Below are 27,289 nucleotides of genomic sequence, written 5' to 3' on the forward strand. Positions count from 1 at the left end.
AGACATGGAATGTGTCAATGGCAAAACTCGCACACATAGATGCACAGAGACACAGACACAGACACTTCCACCACGCACACGCACACACTCACACACACACACACACTCAGACACACACACACACACACACACACACACACACACACACACACACACACACACTTGCACATCATCTCACACACACACACACATGCATGCACGCACGCACTCACACACACGCACGCACACACGCACTCGCACGCAAATGCACCCACCCCAACTTCCACCCCCACACCACATAACACATGCACGCACCCACACACATACCACCACCTCCCCGACCACCACCACCACCTCCCCCATCACCGCCTTTTCTCCTCCTCCTACTCCTCCTCCTCCTCCTAACACTGCCACAGTGTAGCACTGACACACTGAAGCTCCCACATACACCAACACTTTGAGCACAATGTACAATGTACATGCCTGATGTTTGACAGGACAGTGGTCAGCACCTGGTGGCGGTGGACGAGGCCAATGAGCACGTCATCTCTGTGTGGGACCTGGGCCGTGACAAACCTCACAAGATCACCGAGACCAAGGTACACCGTCCTTCTCCTCATCTGTGTCAATGTTCTCATCACTATCATCATCATGACCTGTGTAAAATAACCGAAAAAAAACACAACAAAACCCCCCCCACATCTTGAACATCCATTTAAACACTAAAATGAAATGCACAACCTTACACATACATCCAACCAACCAGATACTGATTTATGTTGATACACATGCAAAATTGTCACACACTACCCAGCACTCATCATACGTATCCTAAACATCATAATACTAAGTGATGCACATATCATATCACAATACTGAAATCCAATGTCACAGTACTTAAACCATATCTCAGTACTAAAAGACCACTCCCAACACTTAGCGCCAATCACATACCGTAAAGTTCGGTCTATAAGCCGCGACTTTTTACTCCAGCTTCAACCTCTGCGGCTTATACAACGATGCGGCTTATTTGAGGATTTTAACGATCCCGGGAGTGTCACGTTCTCATCTTTTCTTAGCTGCCCTTCAACTCACCAAAATCATGATTTCTGTCCATGAATTTTTGGATGAGCTTCAGGATAGTGTGCTAATTGTTCACGTTTTATAAATCAAATCCGCACACATTAAAGCCTTCAGATCAACATTCAGTTCTACTCTGCTCAAGCGTACACCCTCATCGTGCCTAAAACGCGACGTTATGCCTATGATGCAGCCTTCAAATTGAAGGCGATCGACCTAGCAGACGACAGTGCAAGCGACGAACCAGCAGCGACCTCCACCTTCATGTTCATAAAGTGAAAGCGAGGCCGAAGTCAGTGACAAGATGGCGGAGGAATCTGTGCTGGTTCTCTTCAACTCCGACACTGAAGACGAAGATTTCAGTGGTTTCAGTGAGCAGGATGATGTAGAATAAATGTGACTATCCCTAAATTATGGATATTATTTTCGTTGTGTTTATTTATTATTTTTTTATGGCACTAATGGAATATTTGCTTGCTTTTCTTTGTGTTGTTCCCGCTTGTGTTTATTTCATAACCTACAGTATTGACAGCTTTTCTGTAGTATCAGTATGTGTTCCGGTACCAGAAATAAATGCGGCTTATAAGCCAGTGCGGCTTATGTATGTATAAAGTTCATTTTTTTCCAAAATTTAGTGGGTGCGGCTTATATACCAGTGTGCTCAATAGACCGAACTTTACGGTACATCACACTACACTAAAAATGAACATATCAAAGGAAACAGTTTAAAGCAGTCACACTTCTCCGAACAACATTCAGATAAGATATAAACAGAGGTCCCGTTTGCAGCACACACTTAGCACATGTAAAAGAACCCATGGCAACAAAAGGGTTGTCCCTGGCAAAATTCTGTAGAAAAATCTACTTCAGTAGGAAAAACAAATAAAACTGCACGCAGGAAAAAAACCCAAAAACATGGGTGGCGTTCCCTGTGTAGTGACGTGCTCTCCCTTGGGAGAACAGTCCGAATTTCACACAGAGAAATCTGTTGTGAAAAAAAAAGATAAATACAAATAGAAATACATAACACCATAAACAGAAAACAAACACTCATTTGTATGCATCATTGCATTACCATTTCATCTTTCTGTTGGCAGCCTTCTTTTCTTTAACCAGAGTTCAGTCATGATATTTTTGATACTGTCATCATTAGCACAACCATGATTAATATGATGAAACACCAGTAGAAAAGAAGCAGACAGACATTGCTGACTACATGGGTGGTCACATGGACTGGTGGTCCAGAGGGGATGTACACAACTATGAAGGGAGTGGACACAGGCTTAAGTACCGTACATACACCGGGATTTTTTTTCACTCTCCCCTCCATTTGACCTTGAGTGGTTGGTCTAGGTGCTAGTCTTTCAGATGAGACAATAAACTGAGGTGCAGCATGCACTTAGCGCATGTAAATAAACCCATGGCAACTAAGGGGTTGTCCCTGACAAAAGCCTGCAGAAAAAATTATTATAACACAAATATGCTTGCAGACAAAGATTTTAAAAAAAAATATGGGTGGCAATGTATTGTGGTGCAGCGTTCTCCCTGAGGAGAGCGGCCCAGATTTCAGTTGTTACTAAAACTGATAGTATTCACAATACAGTATGTGTGTGTCCCTGATGGTTAGAGCTGTTTGATGTTCAAAACGTGTGGTGTGTGTGACATGTGCAGAGCTCCACAGAACCAGTGGTGATGGTGAAAGTTGTGTGTTGTTCAAGACGTGTGGTGTGTGACATGTACAGAGCTCCACAGAACCAATGGTGATGGTGAAAGTTGTGTGTTGTTCAAGACGTGTGGTGTGTGACATGTACAGAGCTCCACAGAACCAGTGCTGGCGGTGGAGTTCCACCCCTCAGAGAAGGGCAGCATCGTCAGCTGTGGCAAGGGGCAGATCACCTTCTGGACCTTCGAGGGAGGAGCCCTGGCCAAGAAACAGGGTGTCTATGATGTGAGTGATCCCTCACAGCGTGGTTTACTGCCTGTCTGGTCTGTAGCTTGTGTGGTCTGTAGGTCAGTCAGCAGTTCAGAATTGTACACACACAGTGATACTTCTTGTCATGTGCCTGTGTTTATGGGATACTTTGTAGCTGGGTGTGTGCACACTTGCATGAACACATGTGAGGGAGCTATTAACAGTTGTCCACCAGTCCTGAAAGGATGTAAACTGAAGCATTCACTGAAGAAGTGTATAGTAGGGATGTGCTGCCCAAAAGCATGTCTTTGGTACTCCAAATAGCATGGGGCTATTACACAGCCCTGTTTTATGCCCATTTGGATGTTTTGGATGTCAGATGGATCCAGTAAACAGACAGTAGTCCCTGTTGTGCTTGTGTTGTGAGAGGGACATGTGAGGTGAACAGTGTGGGGAGAAGCTGGGATGTTGGCCAACATATGAGTAATACTGTTTTTTGTCTATTTGGCTGATTTCAAAGGCCTTAGTGAGGTCAGTGAAGGTGATATAGAGGTTTCCTCTGCCAGAACTTGGAGTATTTAAAGACAGTTGTGCCATGTTTTCTGGTGATGCTGAGCAGAGATCTATATTCTGATGGTCTAGACAATCCTTTTCTTTACAGAGACCAGCAACTAATTGTATCAAGATGACAAACTTGGCAAAAGATAAGTTTGCATTGATCATTATTTGTGTGTGTTGTGGGGGTGGGGGCAGGGAGAACACAGAAGTGTAAGCGTAGGCATAAATGTATGTCCAGTTGTGAGAATATGTGTGAGTGTGTGTTTGTGTGTAGGTGGGCATATATGTGCAGTTGTGTGTGTGTGTGTGTGTGTTTATGCATAGATATATGTGCAATTTTTTGTGTGTGTTGCCCATGAATATTTACAACACAAGGTAGTGTTGACAGCCCAGCAGTGAAGATGATGTGTGTACAGAAACACGACAAACCCAAGTACGTGCTGTGTTTGGCCTTTGCTGCCAATGGGGATGTTCTGACAGGCGACTCCAATGGCAGCATCATTGTCTGGGGCAAAGGTAAGGTTGTGGGTGGGTGGGTGTTGGGGGATGGGGGGCGGGGAGGCTGGGGATGAGATGGAAGTATGTCTGCAATGCCTGTAAAGTGGGAGATATGTACACAGTGTGGTGTGTGTGAGTGATGGTGCAAATGTGCGTGGTAATGAGTATGTGTGATGCTTTGTGTGTGCGGTGTGAGTGTGTGTGATGGTACGTGTGTGTGTGGTGTGACTGTGTGTGTGTTTATGGGTGTGGTGTTTGTGTATGTGTAGTGTTTCTGTATGTGAGATGTGTGTGCGATGCATGTGTGGTATGTGTGTGTGTGATATGTGTGTATGTGTGCCATGGTCTGTCATCTGCAAGTGTTTCCATTTCCTGTTCACTGGGGCCCATTAGAAGGTGGCAGAATGGTGCAGACACTCTCCTGCCAATACAGAGTCTGTGAGGGTGTGGGTTCAAACCATGCTCTGTCTCACCCTTTCTCCCTAGTTTGACTGGAAAATGGAACTGAGGTTCTAGTCATATGGATGAGATGATAAACCAAGGTCCCGTGTGCAGCACGCACTAGGCACTGAAAAAGAACCCATGGCAATGAGAGTGTTATCCTCTGGCAAATTCTGTAGAATAAATCTACTCGGATAGGTACATCAATATATATGCATGCACTCAAGGCCTGACTAAGCGTGTCGGGTTATGCTGCCAGTCGGGCATCTGCCTAGCAGATGTGGTGTAGCGTATATGGGTTTGTCTGAACGCAGTGACACCTTGAGAAAGTGAAACACGAGGGCTCTTTAGCTGCTGCCGTCCATCTTGCTTTCTCTGTCCATCTGGTCTTCTCTTTTTTTTCTCTGTCTTTTTGTTTGACATCTGCTGCTTGTTACATTTATATCAGTATATATTATTCTTAACAGCAGATGTGTAGTGTAATGCAAATGGATCAATCCACATGTTTTTGACACCACCTTGAGAGTGAGTGTCCCTCTTCACTCCCAGTTTCTCTACCAGGCGACAGAAGACTGACTGACACAGCAGTACCATCTCTGACAGTGTACACTGTACACAGCAGTACATCCTTTGACACTGAATGCCCTGACAGAGAAGGTGCCACCTTGTGTCTCCAGGGACCAACCGCATCACCCAGGCGGTGGTGGGGGCACACGAAGGAGGGGTGTTTTCCCTTTGTACCACCAAGGACGGCAACCTGCTGTCTGGCGGAGGGAAGGATCGCAAGGTCATCGAGTGGGACAGCTCCTACAGCAAGACGGGGCGAGAGACGGAGGTGGGGCAGTGATGGTGATGGTGGTGTTGTGGCAACAAGTAGGGAATGGGAGGGGGGGAGGGGGTGAAACTTTGAACGTGTGTGTACTGCTCCTGAACTAGAACTTTAAACTGTGTGTGTTTGCTCATGAACTACAAAATGTATGTGTATGTGAAGTTGACAGGCAGTATTTTTTGCAGAAATGGATGAAATCCCAGAAGATATGATCAGTGGATGAGTTGTGACAGTTGTTAAATCACTGCTATTTCCTCTTGTTCTCTCTGAACACATGACTACAAGTGTGTAGAAACAACACAGCATACAGTGGTCACAGTTTATAACACATAGATATGACAGTGGTTCCTCTGAACACATTACCACAGATGTGTGTAGAAACAACACAGCATGTAGTGGTCAGTTTATAACACATGGATATGACAGTGGTTCCTCTGAACACATCACCCCAGGTGTGTGTAGAAACACAGCATACAGTGGTCACACTTTATTACATTGATATGACAGTGGTTCCTCTGAACACATCACCACAGGTGTGTGTAGAAGTAACATAGTATACAGTGGTCACAGTTTTTAACATGTAGATATGACAGTGGTTCTTCTGACACATCACCACAGGTCTGTGCAGAAACAACACAGCAATATAGAGGTCACAGTATATAACACATGGATGTGACAATGGATGCATGCCAAAAAATTAAAAAAAAAAAAAAAAAAAGAAAAGATAAAAAATCAGGTTTAATTGCTGACATTTTTTCACTGTGCAAACGAAAAACACTTTCCTCTAGAATCTTGCTTTGAATTCTCTTGAGAATCAGTGGTAGTTTTAGAAGAATGTTTGGGTATTTCATGTGTGTAAACCGAGTGAGCAGTGTTCACAGTGACAGTGCTGTATTGTAATACAGTGAAGCCATCAGCTGACTGTGAGGTGTGTCCAGGTGGGGGAGGCGTATGGCCCGGTGCGGACGCTGAACCAGGGCAAGGGGGGACTGGTGCTGATCGGCACCACCAAGAACTGCATCCTGCAGGGCTCTCTGGACCTGGAGTTCGCTCCCATCATGCAGGTAACACCCTCGCCCGGGTCAACCCATGGCTGGGAGTATGTCTGTGTCATACGGATTTCCCTGTTGACATTTTGGGGGATTTGGTTTCTTTTTCTTTTTACTTTGTTCTAAGGTGAAGACATGGACTGAAGCAGTCACTAGACCCAGGCCTTAGACTTTTCAGTGGTGCACACATCAGTCACTGCGACCCCTGTAAACCCTGTCCATACACTTGTTAACTGAAGGAAGCACAGACTGATCAGTCTCGGCACACAGTGACACTGTGATGTGATTGCACCATGCAGTCTGGTGGACTGATGGTGGTGGGCAGGGGTCAGAACTGCTCAGCTGGAATCAGTTCCTTGGCCATCCAGTGGAAGGGAGACAATAGCTTTTTTTTCATGATGTGTGACAGGTGCTGAGTATGGCTGAAGTTCAGGTCATTGAGGGAAGTGGTCCATGACCAAGTCAAGGTTTCCAGGTTGCTGTGACACGCCCTGTTGGCTGTCAGGCACTGTACCATGTCAAAGTGATGCACACTAGCCCTGTTGGTTTGCCCTGTCTGGACCCTCTACATGTGTGTATGGACCCTCTACATGTGTGTACACAAGATCCAATGAGCACATTAAAGATCCTGTAATCCATGTGGGTGTTCAGTGGGTAATTGAAAGAAAATATCCAGCATGCATGCCCCCTGAAAACAGTATGGGTGCCTGCATGGCAGGTTAAATAAACAAAACAGTCATAGACATAAAATGTTACATGTCAGTATGAGTGTGTATGTGTGCTTGACTGAAACCTGATTGAATGACATAGGAAATGAATGATGAGTGCCCAGTGGCAGTTGTCAGTCTGCTCTACCCAGGAAGGCAGCCTGTTGTGCAAATGACTGTAAAGCAGTTATAGCTTGGTCTCTGATCAAGAATAGGCGCTAAATAAGTATCCATATCATAATAAGACATCACACCATCAGTCTGCTGTCTACTAGCCAGCCAAACACCGATTTCTGCTGGAACTGATCACATATTCACATTGGCCACTGTTCACTGAAATAAGTAGGTTGTGTCTAGTTGCTCTGTCTCTGCCAGCCTTTTATGCAATTGAAATGTTTTTTCTGCAGCCTGCTTGCTGACAGTGCTGTGTGGGGTATGTCAGTGAGGAATCAGTAAGCTGACAGATGGGTGCAGAAGCCACACATCACATTTCACCTCAGTGAGTCAGGGGAGAAAAACTCATTTGCAGACTGTAATGGGGAAGTTGAACAAGAGACTGGAAGGTACTGTGTCCTGTCCTGTCCTGTCCAGTCCCCCTGGTACAGAAACATAGAAACCTGTAACCAGTGCAGATCACAGGACTATTTCCCATGATAACATGTACCTTGTCATGTGTCGCTGAATTGATGTGGATGCGCACCAAATTAAATTCAGTTCAAAATCAGACGCTTTATTAATCCACATGGAAATAAATGTGTGCAATCACAGGCTTGTTGTAGACACAACAAATGCAGAAATGTGTACTGTGTGTGTGTGTGTGTGTGTGTGTGTTTCAGGGCCACACGGATGAGCTGTGGGGCCTGGCCAGCCACCCCTCCCAACACCAGTTCCTGACGTGTGGGTCTGACCGCAACGTCTACCTGTGGGACAGCCAGTCACGCTCTGTCGTCTGGAGCAAGGAGCTCAACGTGAGGCCCTGTCTGTCCGTCTGTCTGTCTTTCTGATGGTCTGTCTGTCTGTCGGTTGGTTGGTTGGTCAGTTGGACTGTCTGTCGGTCTGTCTGCTGGAGAAGTTAAAAAAGTTGATTGTTCTCTTGGCTGGAAACATGAAAAAACAAAACAAAAATCCTCAACAAATAGCAAAACGCATCGGTGGATAGTTCAGATAAATCTATCGAAGGATGGTTAAACAAGTAATGGTACTACAGTAATGTTTCCCAAAGTGATCAAGGAAGTGGCTTTTAGGACAGAAAAGGGAGGAAAGAAATACAGGCAGGGAGATGTGACAAACACAAAAAGCAAATGTCATCAGTATCCTCAAAATACATTCAACCTGTTTCATAATCATGTACACAGTGGTCAAAATCAGATATAATAGGAAAACTGGAATTGTCATTTCCTGATTTTTGTATGAGAGTGAGTTTTGGCAGTGAATGACATGTTTTTTGGGGGAAGGGGAAAAAGCCCGAACAGCCATCTTTTGAAAGGACAACAGATGAGGTTCACTTGTCATTATCACATGGAGACAACCAAGTCTCCAACCTCTCCATCTCGTCACTTCTGCAGTACATGTGTGTGGTGTGATGTTTGGTGTGGTGTGGGTGTGATGTTTAGTGTGGTGTGTGTGTGTGTTGGTGTGGTGTGTGTGTGTGGTGTGGTGTGTGTGTGTGGTGTGTGTACCTGCATGATGTACATGTGTGTGTGGTGTGTGTACCTGCATGATGTACATGTGTGTGGTGTGTGTACCTGCATGATGTACATGTGTGTGTGGTGTGTGTACCTGCATGATGTACATGTGTGTGGTGTGTGTACCTGCATGATGTACATGTGTGTGGTGTGTGTACCTGCATGATGTACATGTGTGTGGTGTGTGTGCAGGATGGGGCTCACAGCAGCTGTTTCCACCCTGACGGCCACCTGGTTGCCATAGGAACGATGACAGCCAGGTGGGTGGTGCTGGACCTGGCCACACATGAGATCATCTCTGTCCACACCGACGGCAATGAGCAGATAGAGTGCATCGCATACTCCCCGGGTAAGGCCACCTGTTGGCCCTTGTGGGGTGGTGTGTGTGTGTGTGTGTATGGTGGTGGGGTGGTTGGGGGTGGGGGGTGTCAGTATTATGTATTTGATTCAGTTTTTTTTTTTCGGTCAAAGTGAAAACATTGTCATCAGATGTTGTTAGCGGTGCAATGTTGATTATTATTGCATGTGTATGGCTGTAATGATGTTTGTATAATTTACTCAGTTACCTTTTAAGACTTTCTGTTGTTGTTGTTTCCTGTGGTGATTGATTGTATGCATGCTTTGCCCCAGGTTGGCATTTTATGTCTTTTTATGTATACATGTTGAATGACTGTGATTTTTTTGTATTGAGTGTTTTGCACCTCAAATGAATTTCTCTTGTTGAGATAATAAAGTAATTTGCATGTTATAGCAAATGATAAGCACAAAATATCAGCATAGAATTGTGGACACTTTGCTTAACTGATGTCTGCCAAGCAACACAATGGAAAAGAATTTAAACCAGCTGATTAAAAAAAAAAACCCACTAGGGATGTCGTATGTATCAACACATTCCCTCTAAATAGTAATATAATAAGGTATGGTACACCAAATACAGTTATAGTATACTTTCACATAGATATACTTATTCATTTTCCCTCAAGGCCTAAGCGCATTGGGTTACGCTGCTGCTTAGCAGATGTGGTGCAGTCCGAATGCAATGACACCTCCTTGAGTAACTGAACGTAACTGAACTAAACTGTAGACTAAAGTATTTTGCTAAAAGAATGATTAGATTGAATATTTCATCTGTTTTGTTAATATCATCATTTCCAAAATCTGTGATTTATTTGTGACCTAAAACACATTATGATTGTGCAGTATGATGAGTACAGTTTGACAGCTGTACATGGTGGTGTGGTGTACAGTTTCAGTTTCTCAAGGATGCGTCATTGTGTTGAGACAAATCCATATACACTACACCATATCTGCTAGTCAGATGCCTGACCAGCAGCATAACCCAACACACTTAGTCAGGCACTGAGTGCACACACATACTGTAAAGTTCGGTCTATTGAGTGCACTGGTATATAAGCCACACCCACTATATTTTGGAAAAAATTGAACTTTATACATACATAAGCCGCACCGGCTTATAAGCCGCACTTCTGGTACCCGAACACATACTGATACTACAGAAAAGCTGTCGATACTGTCGGTTATGAAATAAACGAGCCGGAAACAACACAAAGAAAAGCAAACGAAAATACTGCTAGTGCCACAAAAAAATAATAAACAAACACAACGAAAATAAGAACCATAATTTAGGGATAGTCACATTTATTCAACGTCATCCTGATCACTGAATCCACTAAAATCTTCGTCTTCAGTGTCCAAGTTGAAGAGAACCAGCACAGCTTCCTCCGCCATCTTGTCACTGACTTCAGCCTCGCTTTCACTTCATGAAGGTGGAGGTTGCTGCTGGTTCGTCGCTTGCACTGTCGTCTGCTAGGTCGATCGCCTTCAATTTGAAGGCTGCATCATAGGCATAACGTTGCGTTTTCGGCACGATGAGGGTGTACGCTTGAGCAGAGTAGAACTGAATGTTGATCTGAAGGCTTTAATGTGTGCGGATTTGATTTATAAAACGTGAACAGTTAGCACACTATCCTGAAGCTCATCCAAAAATTCATGGACAGAAATCATGATTTTGGTGAGTTGAATGGCAGCTAAGAATAGACGAGAACGTGACACTCCCGGGATCGTTAAAATCCTCAAATAAGCCGCATCATTGTACAAGCCGCAGAGGTTGAAGCTGGGGTAAAAAGTCGCGGCTTATAGACCGAACTTTACGGTATATATCTATATCTATCTATATATATATATCTATCAGAGTGGATTTCTTCTTCAGGATTTTGCCAGAGGACAACACTCTCATTGCCATGGGTTCTTTTTCAGTGTGCCAAGTGTGTGCTGCACATGGGACCTTGGTTTATCATCTAATCCGAATGATTAGATACTCAGTTTGATTTTCCGGTCAAACTTGGGAGAAAGGGTAAGAGTGGGATTCGAACCCAGACCTGCATGGACTCTGTATTGGAAGATGAGTGTCTTAACCATTCTGCTACCTTGCTGTGTGGTATACAGATGGAAACTACATAGCATTGGGCTCCAGAAATAACATATGTGGGTATTTATTTCTGTGGTGTGGTGTACAGATGGAAACTACATAGCGCTGGGCTCCAGAGACAACTACATCTACGTCTACCAAGTCAGTGACGGGGGACGCAAGTACAGCCGTGTGGGCCGATGCTCTGTGAGTGGAGGGACTGGGAATGGAGGGGTGTGGAGAGAGTGGGGTGGGGGGAAGTAGGGATCATTTGATAGGCAGAGGGGAGAGGGGTGTGGGAAAGGCGTGGGAAGTACGGGTCAGTCTGTAAGGAGCGGATGACAAAATGCTGTTGATATGCAGAGGAAGATCATGTGATTCACTGTGTGTGTAGCAGTCATGTCAGTCTGCCAGTATTGACAGATCAATCTCAATATTGATTTCTTGCTGACAGACTGATGCACATGATTTTCCACATGACTGCAGGCATGCACATGCAGTCACACACACACAAAGCACAGGCCTGCACACACAGCATGCTCACACACTCACAAATACATTCTTTCATATCATTTGGTATGGTGTTTGAGGAGAACATATTTTAAAAAATGAACATGAATACAACACTTAATGCTGTTAAAATGTAGAAATGGACCATTAGTAGTTCAAAATTGTTTAACACGTTTTTTGTTTTTTTTTGCAGAATGTATTAAACTACATAAAATGCTTTATCATGCAGCTGAGGAATGAATCAATACATGAAATCAGTCAAACAGTTGAAGACAAAACGAACACATACAATCACCAAGGAGTAAAGGGGAAAGAGAGTGCAACCACACAGATATTAATAATAATTTGTCCTGCTGCGATGAACAATGATAACATGATTATCGTTATGCTACAGTTACCCCCAAAAGGCTGGTTTTAAAATCACTGTGACTGGGGAAATGATCAATGATGAATGATGGTGCAGTGTAGTGTTGATGATGAGAGATGTGATGACAGGTGAGGTGATGGTGTGGTGACGTTGAGACATTATGACAGGTGATAGTGTGGTGATGTTGAGACATTATGACAGGTGATGGTGTGGTGACGTTGAGACATTATGACAGGTGAGGCGATGGTGTGGTGACGTTGAGACATTATGACAGGTGATGGTGTGGTGATGTTGAGACATTATGACAGGTGATGGTGTGGTGACGTTGAGACATTATGACAGGTGAGGCGATGGTGTGGTGACGTTGAGACATTATGACAGGTGAGGTGATGGTGTGGTGACGTTGAGACATTATGACAGTGTACAGTGATGGTGTGGTGACATTGAGACATTATGGCAGGTGAGGTGATGATGTGGTGACGTCAAGACATTATGACAGGTGAGGTGATGGTGTGGTGACGTTGAGACATTATGACAGGTGAGGTGATGGTGTGGTGACGTTGAGACATTGTGACAGGTGAGGTGATGGTGTGGTGACATTGAGACATGACAGGTGACGTTGTGACATTATGACAGGTGAGGTGATGGTGTGGTGACATTGAGACATTATGACAGGTGAGGTGATGGTGTGGTGACATTGAGACATTATGACAGGTGAGGTGATGGTGTGGTGACGTTGAGACATTATGACAGGTGATGGTGTGGTGACGTTGAGACATTATGACAGGTGAGGTGATGGTGTGGTGACGTTGAGACATTATGACAGGTGATGGTGTGGTGACGTTGAGACATTATGACAGGTGATGGTGTGGTGACATTGAGACATTATGACAGGTGAGGTGATGGTGTGGTGACGTTGAGACATTATGACAGGTGAGGTGATGGTGTGGTGACGTTGAGACATTATGACAGGTGATGGTGTGGTGACGTTGAGACATTATGACAGGTGATGGTGTGGTGACATTGAGACATTATGACAGGTGAGGTGATGGTGTGGTGACGTTGGACATTATGACAGGTGAGGTGATGGTGTGGTGACGTTGAGACATTATGACTGGTGTGGTGACGTTGAGACATTATGACAGGTGAGGTGATGGTGTGGTGACGTTGAGACATTATGACAGGTGATGGTGTGGTGACGTTGAGACATTATGACAGGTGATGGTGTGGTGACGTCGAGACATTATGACAGGTGATGGTTTGGTGACGTCGAGACATTATGACAGGTGAGGTGATGGTGTGGTGACATTGAGACATTATGACAGGTGAGGTGATGGTGTGGTGACATTGAGACATTATGACAGGTGAGGTGATGGTGTGGTGATGTTGAGACATTATGACAGGTGAGGTGATGGTGTGGTGACGTTGAGACATGACAGTGTGAGGTGATGGTGTGGTGACGTTGAGACATTATGACAGGTGAGGTGATGGTGTGGTGACGTTGAGACATTGTGACAGGTGAGGTGATGGTGTGGTGACGTTGAGACATTGTGACAGGTGAGGTGATGGTGTGGTGACGTCGAGACATTGTGACGTCGAGACATTGTGACAGGTGAGGTGATGGTGTGGTGACGTCGAGACATTATGACAGGTGAGGTGATGGTGTGGTGACGTTGAGACATGACAGTGTGAGGTGATGGTGTGGTGACGTTGAGACATGACAGTGTGAGGTGATGGTGTGGTGACGTTGAGACATTATGACAGGTGAGGTGATGGTGTGGTGACGTTGAGACATTAGGACAGGTGAGGTGATGGTGTGGTGACGTTGAGACATTAGGACAGGTGAGGTGATGGTGTGGTGACGTTGAGACATTAGGACAGGTGAGGTGATGGTGTTTCAGGGTCACTCCAGCTTCATCACACACCTGGACTGGTCCCAGGACTCTCAGTTCATCGCCTCTAACTCTGGAGACTACGAGCTTCTCTACTGTGAGTCTTCACCCTCCCCTCCCCTCTGTCTCTCACACACACACAAGACAACACTCTGGTTGCTGTGGGTTCTTTTTCAGTGCGCCAAGTGCAAGGGAAACATGGGACCTCAGTTCATCATCTCATCTGAAGGACTAGACACATTCAGTTTGATTTTCCAGTCCAACTTTGCAGAAAGGGTGAGAGCGGGATTTGAACCCAGAACCCTCACTGACTCTGTATTGGCAGATGAGCAGCTCATGCAGTTCAGTGTCATTACCATTGTATTCAGTGCTGTATATTACAGTACAAAGCTCAGCCATTGTGACAGATAGCATGGAGAGAGATTGGGGAAAAATGATATCTGTTGCATATAAAATGAATCAGTTGGAAAGTTGATGTAAAATAGTGCAAGTGGATGAAGACTAGTGCAAGGGAAGAAAAAAACATTGATGACACATCGCAACAAAGCAGAAGATATTGAGCGCAGCTTGTGGTGTGTCAGTGAAGGGTCATTTCACTGTTCAGTCATTGTGGTGTGGCATGGTGTCCAGTGCCTGCCCTGCTGTAACATGTTTGAACAACACACCAGTGACTGATGACTGCTCTGACTGGATGACCAGTGTGGACTGTGTTCGGACCTGTCATGTACTTAAGTTGTGGATTGACATCTAGTGTGTGTAATATCAAGAATGGATATCTTTTGTGTGCAGTGTTGAAGGACATCCTTTGTATGCATTATAGGACACATTTTGAGAGTGAACCCGTGTATATTGTTGTGGATCTTTAAATTTGATATAATACATGTGACATGTGACACTGTATCCAGCTTGTCATGTTTAAAATGGAAAATTGGTATTCATAGTGTTAAAAATTTGTCATGTGTACTGTTACAAATGACCATTGTACTGTTCTGGTGTGTATATTGTTACAATTGGAATCCTTTGTTTGTAATGTTATGATGAGCATTTTTTTTATTATAGGATTTTAAGAACAGTCACGAGTTGTGTGTTTTGTTAATTGAATATCCATACTGTGCAATGTGAATAGATTTACAGTGTGTTTCATGTTGAGGATGAGTATCCATGAGTGTCTTGTAAAAGTGGACTCTGTGTGTTGTGTAATGTAAAGCAGTATACGGTGTGTAGGATGATAAAAATGGTTAAAAAGGTATCTGTTGTCACGTTATGCCTTTGTTGTGGGTAATGTGTGTACAGTGTGACTGGTGAACTGATGACAGCTGTGTGTGTGCATGATGGTGTGTGTGATGGTGTATGACTGATGTTCCCAGGGACGGCGAGCACCTGCAAACAGCTGACCTCGCCCAGTGCAGTGAGGGACATCCAGTGGGCCTCCCAGTCCTGCACCCTGGGCTTCAGTGCTGCAGGTACGTCCTGTTGTGTCCATGGTAACTGACGTTTCCATGCAGCAAGGTATCGTTCGGTGCAGCTAGGTAGCCCAGAGTTCCTGGAGTGGAGATTGCCTCAAGTCAATCAGTATGGCCATCAACAGATTGTCATGTTGCTTTGTTTTATTGTATAGTCGAACACACAGGCTGTGTTCAGTGACTGTCTTGTGTGCATCAATACAGTTCAAGACTTGAAATGTCCTCCTGCTTGGTGGGGGGTGTGGTTCTTCAGGGCCTGTCTGTGCAGGGTGCTTCATTCCCAGGTTCATTTTCTGATCCTGTGGAGTGTTAGTGACGACAAGTCCTTCAGTCCATAATGGTGGTGTCTGGGGGATGGGAACTGTTGCTCAGGTTATAAATCAGTCTGGTTTGTAGGTCTGTTGCCCTTCACTGGATGGAGAAAATGAGGCCTGCATGTTTTGTACAAGGATCTCCTTTCCACTCGGCTAATTATTCAGAATGGTGACCTTGCACATCAGGTATGTGTTGGCAGCAGATGTGGTGTAGTATCTATGGAATTGTCCAAACACAGTGACACCTCCTTGAGTAACTGAGCTGAACTAAACTGTACTGAACCATCCACACGATATGGTAAGCAATGTTATGGTATTTTTTCCCCGCAGAATCAAAAAAGTTTCTGTGTCATAATTCATTTTTCATCAAACTTGGTGTTGGAACAAACTGTATTGGCAGCAAGATTTCATTTAAAGATCTTAGGGTCAGTAGTGAAGGTCACAATATGACATGAATGGTTAATATAGGAGGCTGACACTTTCCAAAAGACCTGATATTGTGATTATGGCCAACATTTTCAAATAACCTATTGGAAGCTGATATGCTGTTGTCTGATGAAATAGATTTCTGTTTTTGACTCACTTGTGTAAACAGAGTGAGTCTATGTTTTAAACTGGTGTTCGGTTGTCTGTGTGTGTGTGTGTGTGTGTGTCCGTGGTAAACTTTAACATTGCCATTTTCTCTGTAAATTCTTTGTCAGTTGACACCAAATTAGGCATAAAAATAGGAAAAATTCAGTTTTTCCGGTCATCTTGTTTAAAACAATATTGCACCTCTGGAATGGGCACAAAAAAAGAAGCCAAATTATATGCAAGCTGCATTTACTGTTATATTTATATATTATATTCTGACACAACAACAAGAGCAGTTATTTTTATCATTTTTGTTCAAACAGGAACTTCTTTTGCTAAGCATGGAAGTTATATTTATTTTGCAAACATTTTGGTGCAGATAGTAAAAAAAAAAAAAAGGAAATTAATCTGTAATTAATGCTAGGGGACTTAATTTGCTTTAAACTGATCTTTCTCATTTTAAACATTACATTTTGAAATTATACTCAATACATAAAAAGCTTGTGTGTTTTACTCTCAGTGTACGGGGCTTTCACTATGTTCATTCGCCCAAGTGGTCTTTTTCGGAAAATAGTAAAATCAATACGATGAGTGGACTTTATAGATCTATTGGCTGAGCCCTGAAGGTCATGGGCAAAAATCGATTGTGTACACATATTTATAGATATTCAAAGCGCGTGCTCATATTCTTTGCGAACGACGCCATTTTGTTTCAAGTTGTTGACCTGCCCGTTCAATCCAATATTCAGTGGACAATACACGATAACATGTGATGGAAAGTTGGAGAAGGAGACCGTTAAATATTTATTCAGAGAAAGATTTGTGAACGTTAAATATTTATTCAGAGAAAGATTTGTGAACGCCTCATCACTTAGTGGATTATGCCCCAAACTGCCATAAAGATATCCATAGAATCAGTCGGAATTCACAGTTAAAAATAATAAACCATGAGAGTTACTACCCTTGAATTGATGAAACACAAAAATTTCCTGTCTTGACTTTTCTCAAAATAAGTCCTTTTCACTTCATACAACGTTTAGAAGTACTATTTGGCTCTACATGTTATGAAAATTGAGTATTTTGTTAAACTAATATCAACTTTAAAACTAGAATGAACATAAAAGAGAAATTGAATCAACCGTGTCAACCGGGTGTAACTAAACTTGTACATCTTTCTAGATCTAGAGAAAACGGCTAAATGTTGCAGTGTGATTGCCGCGATAGCCACGTCTCCTTTACCGCGGACATAAAAAGAATTTTTAATTGCCCTTAAAGATTTTTTTGAATGCCCAAGTTACACCAGAATAATATGATTTGAACAGGGTTCTCACTGCGAATATCGCAATCGATTTAGCGCCCTTTAAAAAAAAAGCATGTTTAAATATTATATTTTTGAACGTCAGTTAAGGAGCCACGATAGTGTAATGGATAAGACAGTTTCTTCTCATCCGAACACACAGGGTTGGAATCTGCCGTTAGGACTTTTTTTCCTTTTTTCTTTTAACCCGAAGCTTTATAATAACAAATGCAGAACACATTTTAACGGTTAGATTTTAAAAAATGTTTTGAAAGTGTATCACAAGTGAGCCTTGAAGGCCTTGCGTCTCTTGTCTTTTATTTGTTGATGGGTAGGGCCATGCAGTGGGGCACAAGTATGTGAGGCTCACTTTTGAACCTGCATGTCTTTGTACAACACAGAAAAATGAAATGTTTTAAAATACAGAAGTACATATTGTATTATTTTTGTCACAACAGATTTCTCTGTGTGAAATTCAGGCTGAGCACGTTGCTACACTGAGTACCATTAATTTTTTTTTTTTTTGCCTACAGAACTTTGCTAGGGACAACCCTTTCATGTTAAGTGCACGCTGAACAAGGGACCTTGGTTTATTGTCCGAATGACTAGCGTCTAGACTACCACTCAAGGTGTAGTGGAGGGGGAGGAAATACTGGTGTCTATGGGATTCAAACCAGTGTGCTCAGATTCTCTCTCTTCCTTGGCCAATGCTCAGTGGGGTGACAATTGGTTTAGAACTATTTCGGTATTTTAAAGCATTTCTTTTTTTGTCTTGATTGCAGTGTGTCATTGTTGCTGTGTTTCAGGCATCTGGCCGGAGGGAGCGGATGGCACTGACGTCAACAGCTGTAACCGTAACCACCAGCAGTCACTGCTGGCCACGGCTGATGACTTTGGAAAAGTGAACCTGTACCAGTTCCCCTGCTGCCAGCCCAGGGTAAGTCTGATTTGTGTGTGTGTGTATCACTAAGGAGTGGAAAATAACTGTGAATAAACCACAACTTGATTACATTTTAAGGATGAAGAAAGAAATGAAGAGGCAGGAATGAATGTGTGGAGAGAAATGAAAAAAAAAAAAATTCACATTTCAATATTTTATTGTGTGGAAAGTTCAGGTTTTGTTTGTTTTGCACCCCAGGAAGTTTGGCTTGGTAGATCAATGGAGAAGAAATAAAACTGATTGGGTTTCACTGACAGTACAGTGTGTCCCTGTTGTAGCTTGGTCCTTTCAAACTGACTCTCCTTACAAGGCAAACCATCAATGCCAGCTAGTACTGTCATCAGAGCCAGGTATGGGGAGTAAAATTCCTCACAGCTCTTGTCCGTATGTCCTCATAACTGTCCCTTGTTTGGATCTGACATTCTACACCAGCCATCCACTGTGGAGAAATGGGCACAACTGCTGTCCCTTGTCCATGTCACTGCTGCCTGGATCTCCTGCACACACAGTGACAGTCTTGTTAGACATGGCTGCTGAACCCACTTCCCCCCACCCCCAATGTTTGCACATTAATTGGTTATTTCTTTCAGCCCACTGACTTATTCATATTATGAAACTGGCCAGGCCTGAAAACATACCCCTTAGTCAAATGGTTGAATGCTGAAGAAACAGAAATCATATTAACTGGTTAAAAACAAAACTTGAACAGACAGAACTTGTATATTACATTTTCTGACTTCAACATTCCTTTTTCTTGTGAAGTCTGCAATCTTGGCATTTACCTGCAGTCATCCCTCACCTTTAATGAAATCTCATTTGAACCATCTGTGCAAAGTTCTTCACTTTCAGCTTTGAAAGATCAGTAAAATTCACCCCTTCCTATCTTCTGAAAAGTGCAGCTTGACTTGTCCTTAAAAAGTCAGGCTGTGCTACAGCCCTCCTGCGGACCGTTCACTGGTTGCCTGTTCAAGCCTGAATTGAATACAAAGTTGCCACTGTTTTCAGTGCCTCAGCTCCTTCAACCCATACTTGCCTAACAGCACATTAAGACTACCAGACTCCTCGCAGCAAACTGTTTCCTGGTAGAGAATGACCTCTTTGGTCCTATAACTTAGAACGCACTATAACACAGTGTGTTGTAATGTTGATGAAGCTGTCATGACATGCTAACTAACTCTCATCGTCTGTGTGTGTTTGAATGTTTCAGTCTCCCTGCCACAGCTACAAAGGGCACAGCAGTCATGTGACCAACGTCAGCTTCCTGTTTGATGACTCGCGCCTGGTGTCGACAGGGGGGCGTGACATGGCCATCCTGCAGTGGCAGGTGGTGTGAGGGGCTGGACACATAGTACACTGCGTGCGTGGGTGGGTGTAGTGCTGCGTCACTCACCTCACGCCCGTCACAGGAGTCGGGGTCCTACTGCTTCATACACGTCAACTTTTTTCTTTCAGCGTTTTCTTTACCCTACCTTTAGGAGAGAGATAGAAAGGACTTTGGCACTCCTCTCCATTTACTCTAATAAATTTGCGTAATACATTTTTCTTCCATGTCATTTTTTTCAATACTTGAAAGAGGTCTTGCCATCTTTGCTACATACATTAACTTAGAGAGAATTAGACTAAGAGATCTTGCCATCAGTGCTCAAAAGCATTCTGTTTCACTGTCTACCCTGGGTTTGTACAGGTTGTTTTATCCCCTACCCCAAGAGGGAACACTTGGACAGGTGCTTTATTTTGTGAACAGGTCCCCAACACTGTACACACACACAGCGCAGATAATTCTTCACACGGTGAACATCTCCTCCCCCTATATTATGAGACTGGAGATAATTCACACCATGAACTTCTGTCCCCTACATTGTTCAGACGGAAAATAATTCTTCATACCAGTAAAAGGCACCTGGTCCCTACATCAGAAAATAACTGTACACAGCATGTCCCACCGTCTTCTCCACACACCACTCTCTCCCTCACGCACTCTGTGTCCTCCCCACGTACCTGTTGGTGATGCGTTGTGCTCAGTCAGTCACAAAACTGGTCCTTCACACTGGACAGGTGTCTGTCTGTCTAGGTAACTGGTCCTCCTGGGTCATGATGACCTGGGCTGACGATACAGTGGTCAGGGCATGGTCATCTTCAACAGATGGGGCAAGGGCATGGCATTATGTGATGTTAGTTCATTTCTTTGGGTTTTTAACTCTTGTTAACTTGGGTGATGATTTGAGTTTCAACAAACGGCAACTTGATTGATCCTGGTGGTTTTTATTTTGGACACTTTATTTCTCTGGCTGTCTGTGACGTGATGTGAACTTTGTGTAGCTTAGTGAAGATGATGTTGTGGTTCTATATTGTACAGACTACTGTTTTTTTTCTTGGCATGCATGATGACCAGATATGTACATTTTTACTGGATTCTTTTTAAACGTACTGCCATCAGATGATGTGAAAAGGCCCATTTTTTGTGTGAAAAGGGAACCTTCAAAAAAGAAATGTTCTCAAGCTAAAATACAGAAATGATTGGAAAGCAACTTTGATTTTTTGTGACATTTTCTTTGATTGTGAAAGACCTTATGTTGTGAAATACTCATGTTGTCAGATTTCCTTGCTGTGGAATAGCAGTGATGTGCCTGTGCACAATGTGGGGTCAGGTTGAATGAGGAAGTGTGTTACTCATGAAAGAGTGATACACTGGTACTGTTTACAGCTTTTCAGAACCAAAAAAGAATAACAGGAAATTTTCCCTTCCACCTTCTCCTCCTCCAGGAAAAAAAACCTATTCCAGGAAAGAAATACCTCAGCTGAAGATTATTCATCAGATCTTTACTATTTGGAGAACTGAACTTTGAACAGCCTGAAAATCATGGATATGTCTTATCTTATTTCAGTTTTCCACAGATAAAAAAAAAAAAAGGAATGTACAACAGCTTTTAGGATTGATTCTGGTTATTGATAAAACCTGGACCAAGCGTAAGTTCAGTGTAAAATTAGTCAGTCAGTATCCGACAGGCTTTCTCATAGAAGACAAAACAGCGTATATAAATGCATCGAAACATTTTTGGTGTTGGTGATTAATTGAAAATCTGATCAAATTGCTTATTGTTAGTTAACAGGCATCTGGAATATCTTTATAACCAGCACTGAATACAACAATGACAACAACAACAAAAAAGGCAAAGGTAAACAGGCAGATATACTGCCAGTGTCTGCAAGATCCAGCAGTGGACAGACAGTAGCTGAGACAGACTAGTTGTGTTAAAGGCTGCACTGTAAGATTCTAAAGCTTCATTTGTGTTGAAGGTTTACTGTGGTCAGCCTGTGTTTGAGGGTGGGTTTTGCTATGGCCATGTTCACCTGTGCTGTCAGTGCTTTGCTGTATAGCTGATGATGTGGTTCATGTTGTGATGATGTGTCGTGATGTGTTGGCTTTGTGGTACCTGATTTCTGGTGGTCTGTGACATTCTCTGTGTTATCAACCGTGATCTCTTTCTCTTGGATGATGATGTTTTCTCTGTGTTTTTTTTTGGTTTTGTTATGTGTATAGAAATGGTCAACATACATATATATTCACGTTCACTTTCCTCTGTCCCCTTCTACGCTTCTGTTGTATCCCTTCACAGTCATACCAGAGGTTCAGCTGACTGAAGCCTACAATCTACTGTTAGTGTAGCACCCTTAGTTCCAGTCTGGCCCCTTCTTGTGGTCTTTCTGTGCTGCTTTTATCTCAGCTGGGCTGGAATATTTTAAGCAATAATACTGCTTTTTCTTTTGCAGTTTTCAGTGAGAGAGAGAAGGTGAACGGGTTTGAGTGTGCATGTACTTTCTTTTTCAGCTTATTTTTGTGCACTGCTGGTGGAAAAAAATTTTTCCTTCTCTGATAGTTTGCGGGATGCTGGCCTCACTTTCAGAGACATGCTGTAGGATGAAGTTTGATTTCTTTGTAATGCCTATTAGTTCTCAGTTCTCTTTCTTTTGAAGTCAATGACCATTCCTGAATCTTTTTGATACACACATCACAGGCAAAGCATGTGTGCACGCATATTTGCAGGGAAACATAATTATACCTTGATACAAACACGACAATGTGTACTCAGGTATTTTTGACATGCTTCTGCGCACGCCCACACACACACACGCACCCACCCACACAGAAAAACATGCTCACTGCCCTCCGATTTCTCCAACAGCATGTTAAGCGGTACTGATTCCTACTCCCTTTCTCATTGTGGTAGTGCTATAAAATCATTTGTATTTTAGACATGAATGGTAAATACAGCAATTGGTGCATCCTTATTCATGGATCATTTGAATACTATAGCAAGTTACATGCATACATTTTGAATGGTTTATCAAATTTTTACTATGATTGTTGTGTACAAATAATAAATTATTATTACATTTCACTGTCCACAGCGCTTTCGTCTTGTTTTTCACCTGTGGATGTTGGTGTGCGTATATGTATGTGTGGGTCTAAGAGATATGGTTGAAAGAAGTCGGGTCTAATTTTTCATTGCTTACCTTTGCACACATTTAAAATGTACGTAACATAAGCTGACCTTTGCCCATGGAGAAATTTTATATATTACTATTCATTCTATCGATAGTATTTCATTTTCAATAGTCTTTTCGCGATCAGTTTATGTTCATTTCCATTTTAACTTTTAGAATTTGGGCCAAATAAAAAAAAAAAAAAAAAAGGTGATGTGTTAATAAAAACTTTGACAGAATGATCAATTCTATTCCCCCCAGTAAACCCTGAAAGAGCCAACAGCACCTACTGAACAATGGTGAGAGGGATGGGGGTGGTGGAACAAGCACTGAACAATGGGGAGAGGGGTGGGGGTGGAACAACCACTGAACAATGGGGAGAGGGGTGGGGGTGGGGGTTGGTGGAACACACTCAAATGGGACAGGGACTCACATGGGTCACAATATTGTTCCAACAATTCCTACACTGATGAAAAAAGATCATCTTTTCTTTCATTGAAATAGATCTCACCAGCAAAAAGACACACTCTTCACAATGCCTTCTCATCACTGTGTGCACCTCCACTACTGGGGCATGACAGCAACTGGTCAGGACAACTGCCGGTTGAAAGTGAAACCGGAAGAAGGGGTGCACAACAAAAACCACTGTAAAGCATCACCAGGCAGGCCCTGACATAGAACCCCCCTGGGAGGAGAAAGAGAGGCTGACCGAGAGACACCTGGTGAAGAGACCTGGCAGACACCAAGATGGGCATTACCTGGAGCCAGAGATACAGGTACACAGGACAGGGGACTGTGGAGGTCTCTTGGTGACAGCCTGCACCCAGTGAAAGACCAAAGGACGGGATCGACAACATGCCCAACACTTTGGTGTGACGGCCTGGTGCTATTGGGTCCGCTCAGGAAGCGAGAGAATCTTAACACACAGGACCGAATCCCAAACTTTGCACTATTCCCACCCCACTCCACCCCTCTACTAGACATTGAGTCATGGTCTGGATACTAGTCATTGGGATGAGACCATAAACCCAGGTTCTTTGTGCAATATGCACTCACTGCACTGAAAGAGCCCACAACAAAATGGTTTTCGTTGGCAAAATTCTATAGAAAAATCCATTCTGATAGGTAAACAAATCCACTTGCAGGCAGAAAAAGAAATAATAAGGGTGGCACTCTTAGTGCAGTGATGCACTCTCCCGGGGGAGAGCAGCCAGAATTTTACACATTCACACAGATAAATCTGTTGTGACAGAGCAATACTATACAGTACAACATAATACAAGTACAGTAGAGTAGAATACTGCGCGGTCCAGTACAGTACAATGCAATAACTGCAACACTGTTCAATAGAATGCAAGACTGTGAAAAGGGGTGAAAGGCCAAAGTAAGAGAGCAACAACTGGTCCTTCACTCTCAACCAAACAGCACTCTGCGGTTCCTGCAGGCACGGTTGCTGACACTCGGGCACTGGTGTTTTAATCCAAACCTGTATCTACACTAAACAGCACCTGAAATAACTAATACCATTATTCGATAGCATGACAAGGGAAACAACCACTGCATTCCAATACTTAAAGTTAGCAGGGGTTATCTCCACTGTATAAGTTGCGGTTTTCACTTGCGATTCAAGTTTAAAATTAAGGGAAATAAATAAATAAATAAATAAAGGGACAAATAAATAAATAGAAAACCAACGAAGATGCTTATGTGACTTAAAAGAAATTCAACTATAAATAACCGAGTGTAAGGGTTGGATATCATAATAGGCTAGCATGTCATAGGATATATCAGAGCACCGTGTTGATAAACCATTTGTTTCCTACTTTTCTGAGAAACACAAAAAAATAATTCAAAATAAAACAAACAAACAAACAAAAACAAAAACAAAAAAACCCCCAAAACCCCTCAAAACAAACAAACAAAAAACAAAACAAATAGTCTAGCAATTTAAAGGACGAACTAATGCCAACAGGTCAACTTCAGTTCACCCTGTCAACCATCTCCATTGGAGCCAGGGGCACTTTGTTGCATTCAACGGTCACCCAACCCCTGTGCTGGAAGGTCATCCCCATTACTGGGATCTGACGGGTGTTTTTTTTGAAATGCTATTTCTCGGAAAGTTTGATTTTTCGATAAACAGAACTGAAACCAGCTACTACATAATACAACTCATTGGGACCTGTCTGTTTTATCAGGAAAATGTATTGTCTGCAGTAAATGCAGCCAAACAGCATCACGTTGAAATCAAAGTTGTATGTGAACCAACAGCTATAACTCACGTAGACCACACAACGAACGGTGTGAACTGAGTGATGGGCTCATCAATGTATCACGAATTCAGATGGCCGTGGGGACAGGGGATTGGCCGCACTGTTCCAGAACGGGGGACACTACATCTGGCACTCCTGTCAGGGGTGAGCGGGGGGTGAGAGGGGTTGGGGGAGGGGGATCACGGATCACCCAGAAACAGCATTTGTCAGTGGTGTGAGGCAGGGAGATGGAGGGGATAATTCATTATCAGGATTGTCTGTGGGTGTCAGACCCCGCTGTGTGTGTGTGTGTGTGTGTGTGTGTGTGTGTGTGTGGTCAGTAGACACAAGGGGAATAGTACGCGTTTCTTATTCTGTCTGTGAACACAGGGTGAAACTAGTTCACACCGACACTGTGGGGGCAGGGGGAGGGAGAAAGAGAGAGAAGGGGGGAGACAGAGAGGGAGGAAACAGAGGAGGAGTGAGAGACAGTGGGTAAGCCGGGAAGGACAGGGGGGGGGGGGTGTGGAGGAGAGAGAGGGGGGGAAGAGGCAGTGGGAGGCGGGGAGGGAGAGAGAGGAAGAGAGACTGGGAGGGGGAGGGACAGAGAGGGAGAGAGAGGGAGGAGAGAGACAGAGGAGGAGGGAGAGAGAGGAGGGAAGGAGAGGAGGGAGAGAGAGGAGGGGAGAGAGACAGAGAGGGACGGAGGGACAAAGAGGGGGTGGGGGCGGGGAGTGGTGGTTGGGGGGGGAGTGGGGGGGGAGAGGGAGAGAACCCAGAAGGATTGAGGGCAGTTGAGAGAGAGAGAGAGAAAGAACGAGGGACGAGAGATGGACGCACAATGAGGGAGACAGAGAAGGGGAAAAAGAGAGGACAGAGACAGGGACAGACAGAATTTTGAATTTTAATTTTATTTCATGGGGGAAGAGGAATAAGCAAGGACATCCTTTTTTTCATCCGGCCCCCAGAGGGAGGGAGGGAGAGAGAGAGAGAGAGAGAGAGAGAGAGAGAGAGAGAGAGAGAGAGAGAGAGAGAGCCTTCATTAAACTTTCACTTGTAATCCAGGTGTGTACTTTTCCAATCTATAAACCAGGTGCAGCTGAAATGGGGTGCCACACGTTTTTTTGTGTTTTTTTTCCCCTCTAAACATCAAAGACACAAAACATCCGTCATCATACTCCCCTCTTGTGTCTGTTACAGTTTTTACAACGTTCCTCATACATCAGACCAGATGGGTCAAGACTAATAATGACTAGCTGTCTCCGTAACCAGCCTTGTGGCTGGCCTTCAAATACCTGACATATAAGAGTGTTTAAAATCAACCCCCATGTCTGTTCATCACACTCCCTCCTCCCCCCCCCCCCGCCCCTCCCTCTCACAGCCACACCCCTCAGTACAGCTGTCACCAAGGGTAGGGAGAGGTTGTGGCAAGGTGATGTGAGGCAGATGGGGAGGGAGGGGGATATGGAGGTGAGGGGGGATATGGAGGGGCGGATATGCAGACATTTACACACCCCAAGAAAAGAAATACAATGTGTAGTTTGCATGGTGATGGAACTGGAGCTTCATCTTCGGGACAGTTGCGACACATATGACCAGTATCTAATGACACTTTACCTGAGAAATGGAGCTACCGACAGAACAAAAATCAGCTTCAATATATCTGAACCTGCAACGTTTAAATGGAAACGAGTGTTGGATATAATCTATATATCTAACGAACATACCGTGTTTATGAAAGTGTACGCACGGAAAGCCAAGGGGAATATAATACTGTGCAAGGTCCGAAAACCGGGAATTCCCGTTCAGTGTTTGGTCACCACACTTTGTCACAGACCCCCTGTTTCCTGATGACAGTTCAACGAGTCTCGGTCAGACACGCACAGTTACCTATGACTGGAGGCAAGACTTCAAAAAGGCAGTCAACCTTCACGATCAGCTGTCTACCTGTATGATCAGCCAGCCAGCACTCCTAACTGATCAATACATGCACACATAACCCACCCCCCCCCCCCCCCCCGCGGGCCCCATCC

General features: G+C 43.7%; 1 protein-coding gene across 17 annotated transcripts in view; it reads left to right on the forward strand.

The window, feature by feature from the left end:
• LOC143281160 (echinoderm microtubule-associated protein-like 2) overlaps positions 1 to 22,927 on the forward strand; it is a 128,086-nt gene extending 105,159 nt beyond the window's left edge. For all 17 annotated transcript variants that reach the window (XM_076586180.1, XM_076586179.1, XM_076586173.1 and 14 more), the window contains 12 exons: positions 477 to 578; positions 2,873 to 3,007; positions 3,946 to 4,045; positions 5,146 to 5,303; positions 6,236 to 6,361; positions 7,890 to 8,021; positions 8,931 to 9,087; positions 11,276 to 11,373; positions 13,945 to 14,032; positions 15,303 to 15,398; positions 18,389 to 18,519; positions 19,730 to 22,927. In XM_076586180.1, coding sequence (XP_076442295.1) covers positions 477 to 578; positions 2,873 to 3,007; positions 3,946 to 4,045; positions 5,146 to 5,303; positions 6,236 to 6,361; positions 7,890 to 8,021; positions 8,931 to 9,087; positions 11,276 to 11,373; positions 13,945 to 14,032; positions 15,303 to 15,398; positions 18,389 to 18,519; positions 19,730 to 19,855 — 1,449 coding nt within the window. In that variant the 3' untranslated portion in view covers positions 19,856 to 22,927. The remainder of the gene's footprint in view (positions 1 to 476; positions 579 to 2,872; positions 3,008 to 3,945; positions 4,046 to 5,145; positions 5,304 to 6,235; positions 6,362 to 7,889; positions 8,022 to 8,930; positions 9,088 to 11,275; positions 11,374 to 13,944; positions 14,033 to 15,302; positions 15,399 to 18,388; positions 18,520 to 19,729) is intronic.
• Positions 22,928 to 27,289: the final 4,362 nt, after the last annotated feature.

This window comes from Babylonia areolata, chromosome 4 (genome assembly GCF_041734735.1).
Source record: "Babylonia areolata isolate BAREFJ2019XMU chromosome 4, ASM4173473v1, whole genome shotgun sequence".
NCBI lineage: Eukaryota > Metazoa > Mollusca > Gastropoda > Neogastropoda > Buccinidae > Babylonia > Babylonia areolata.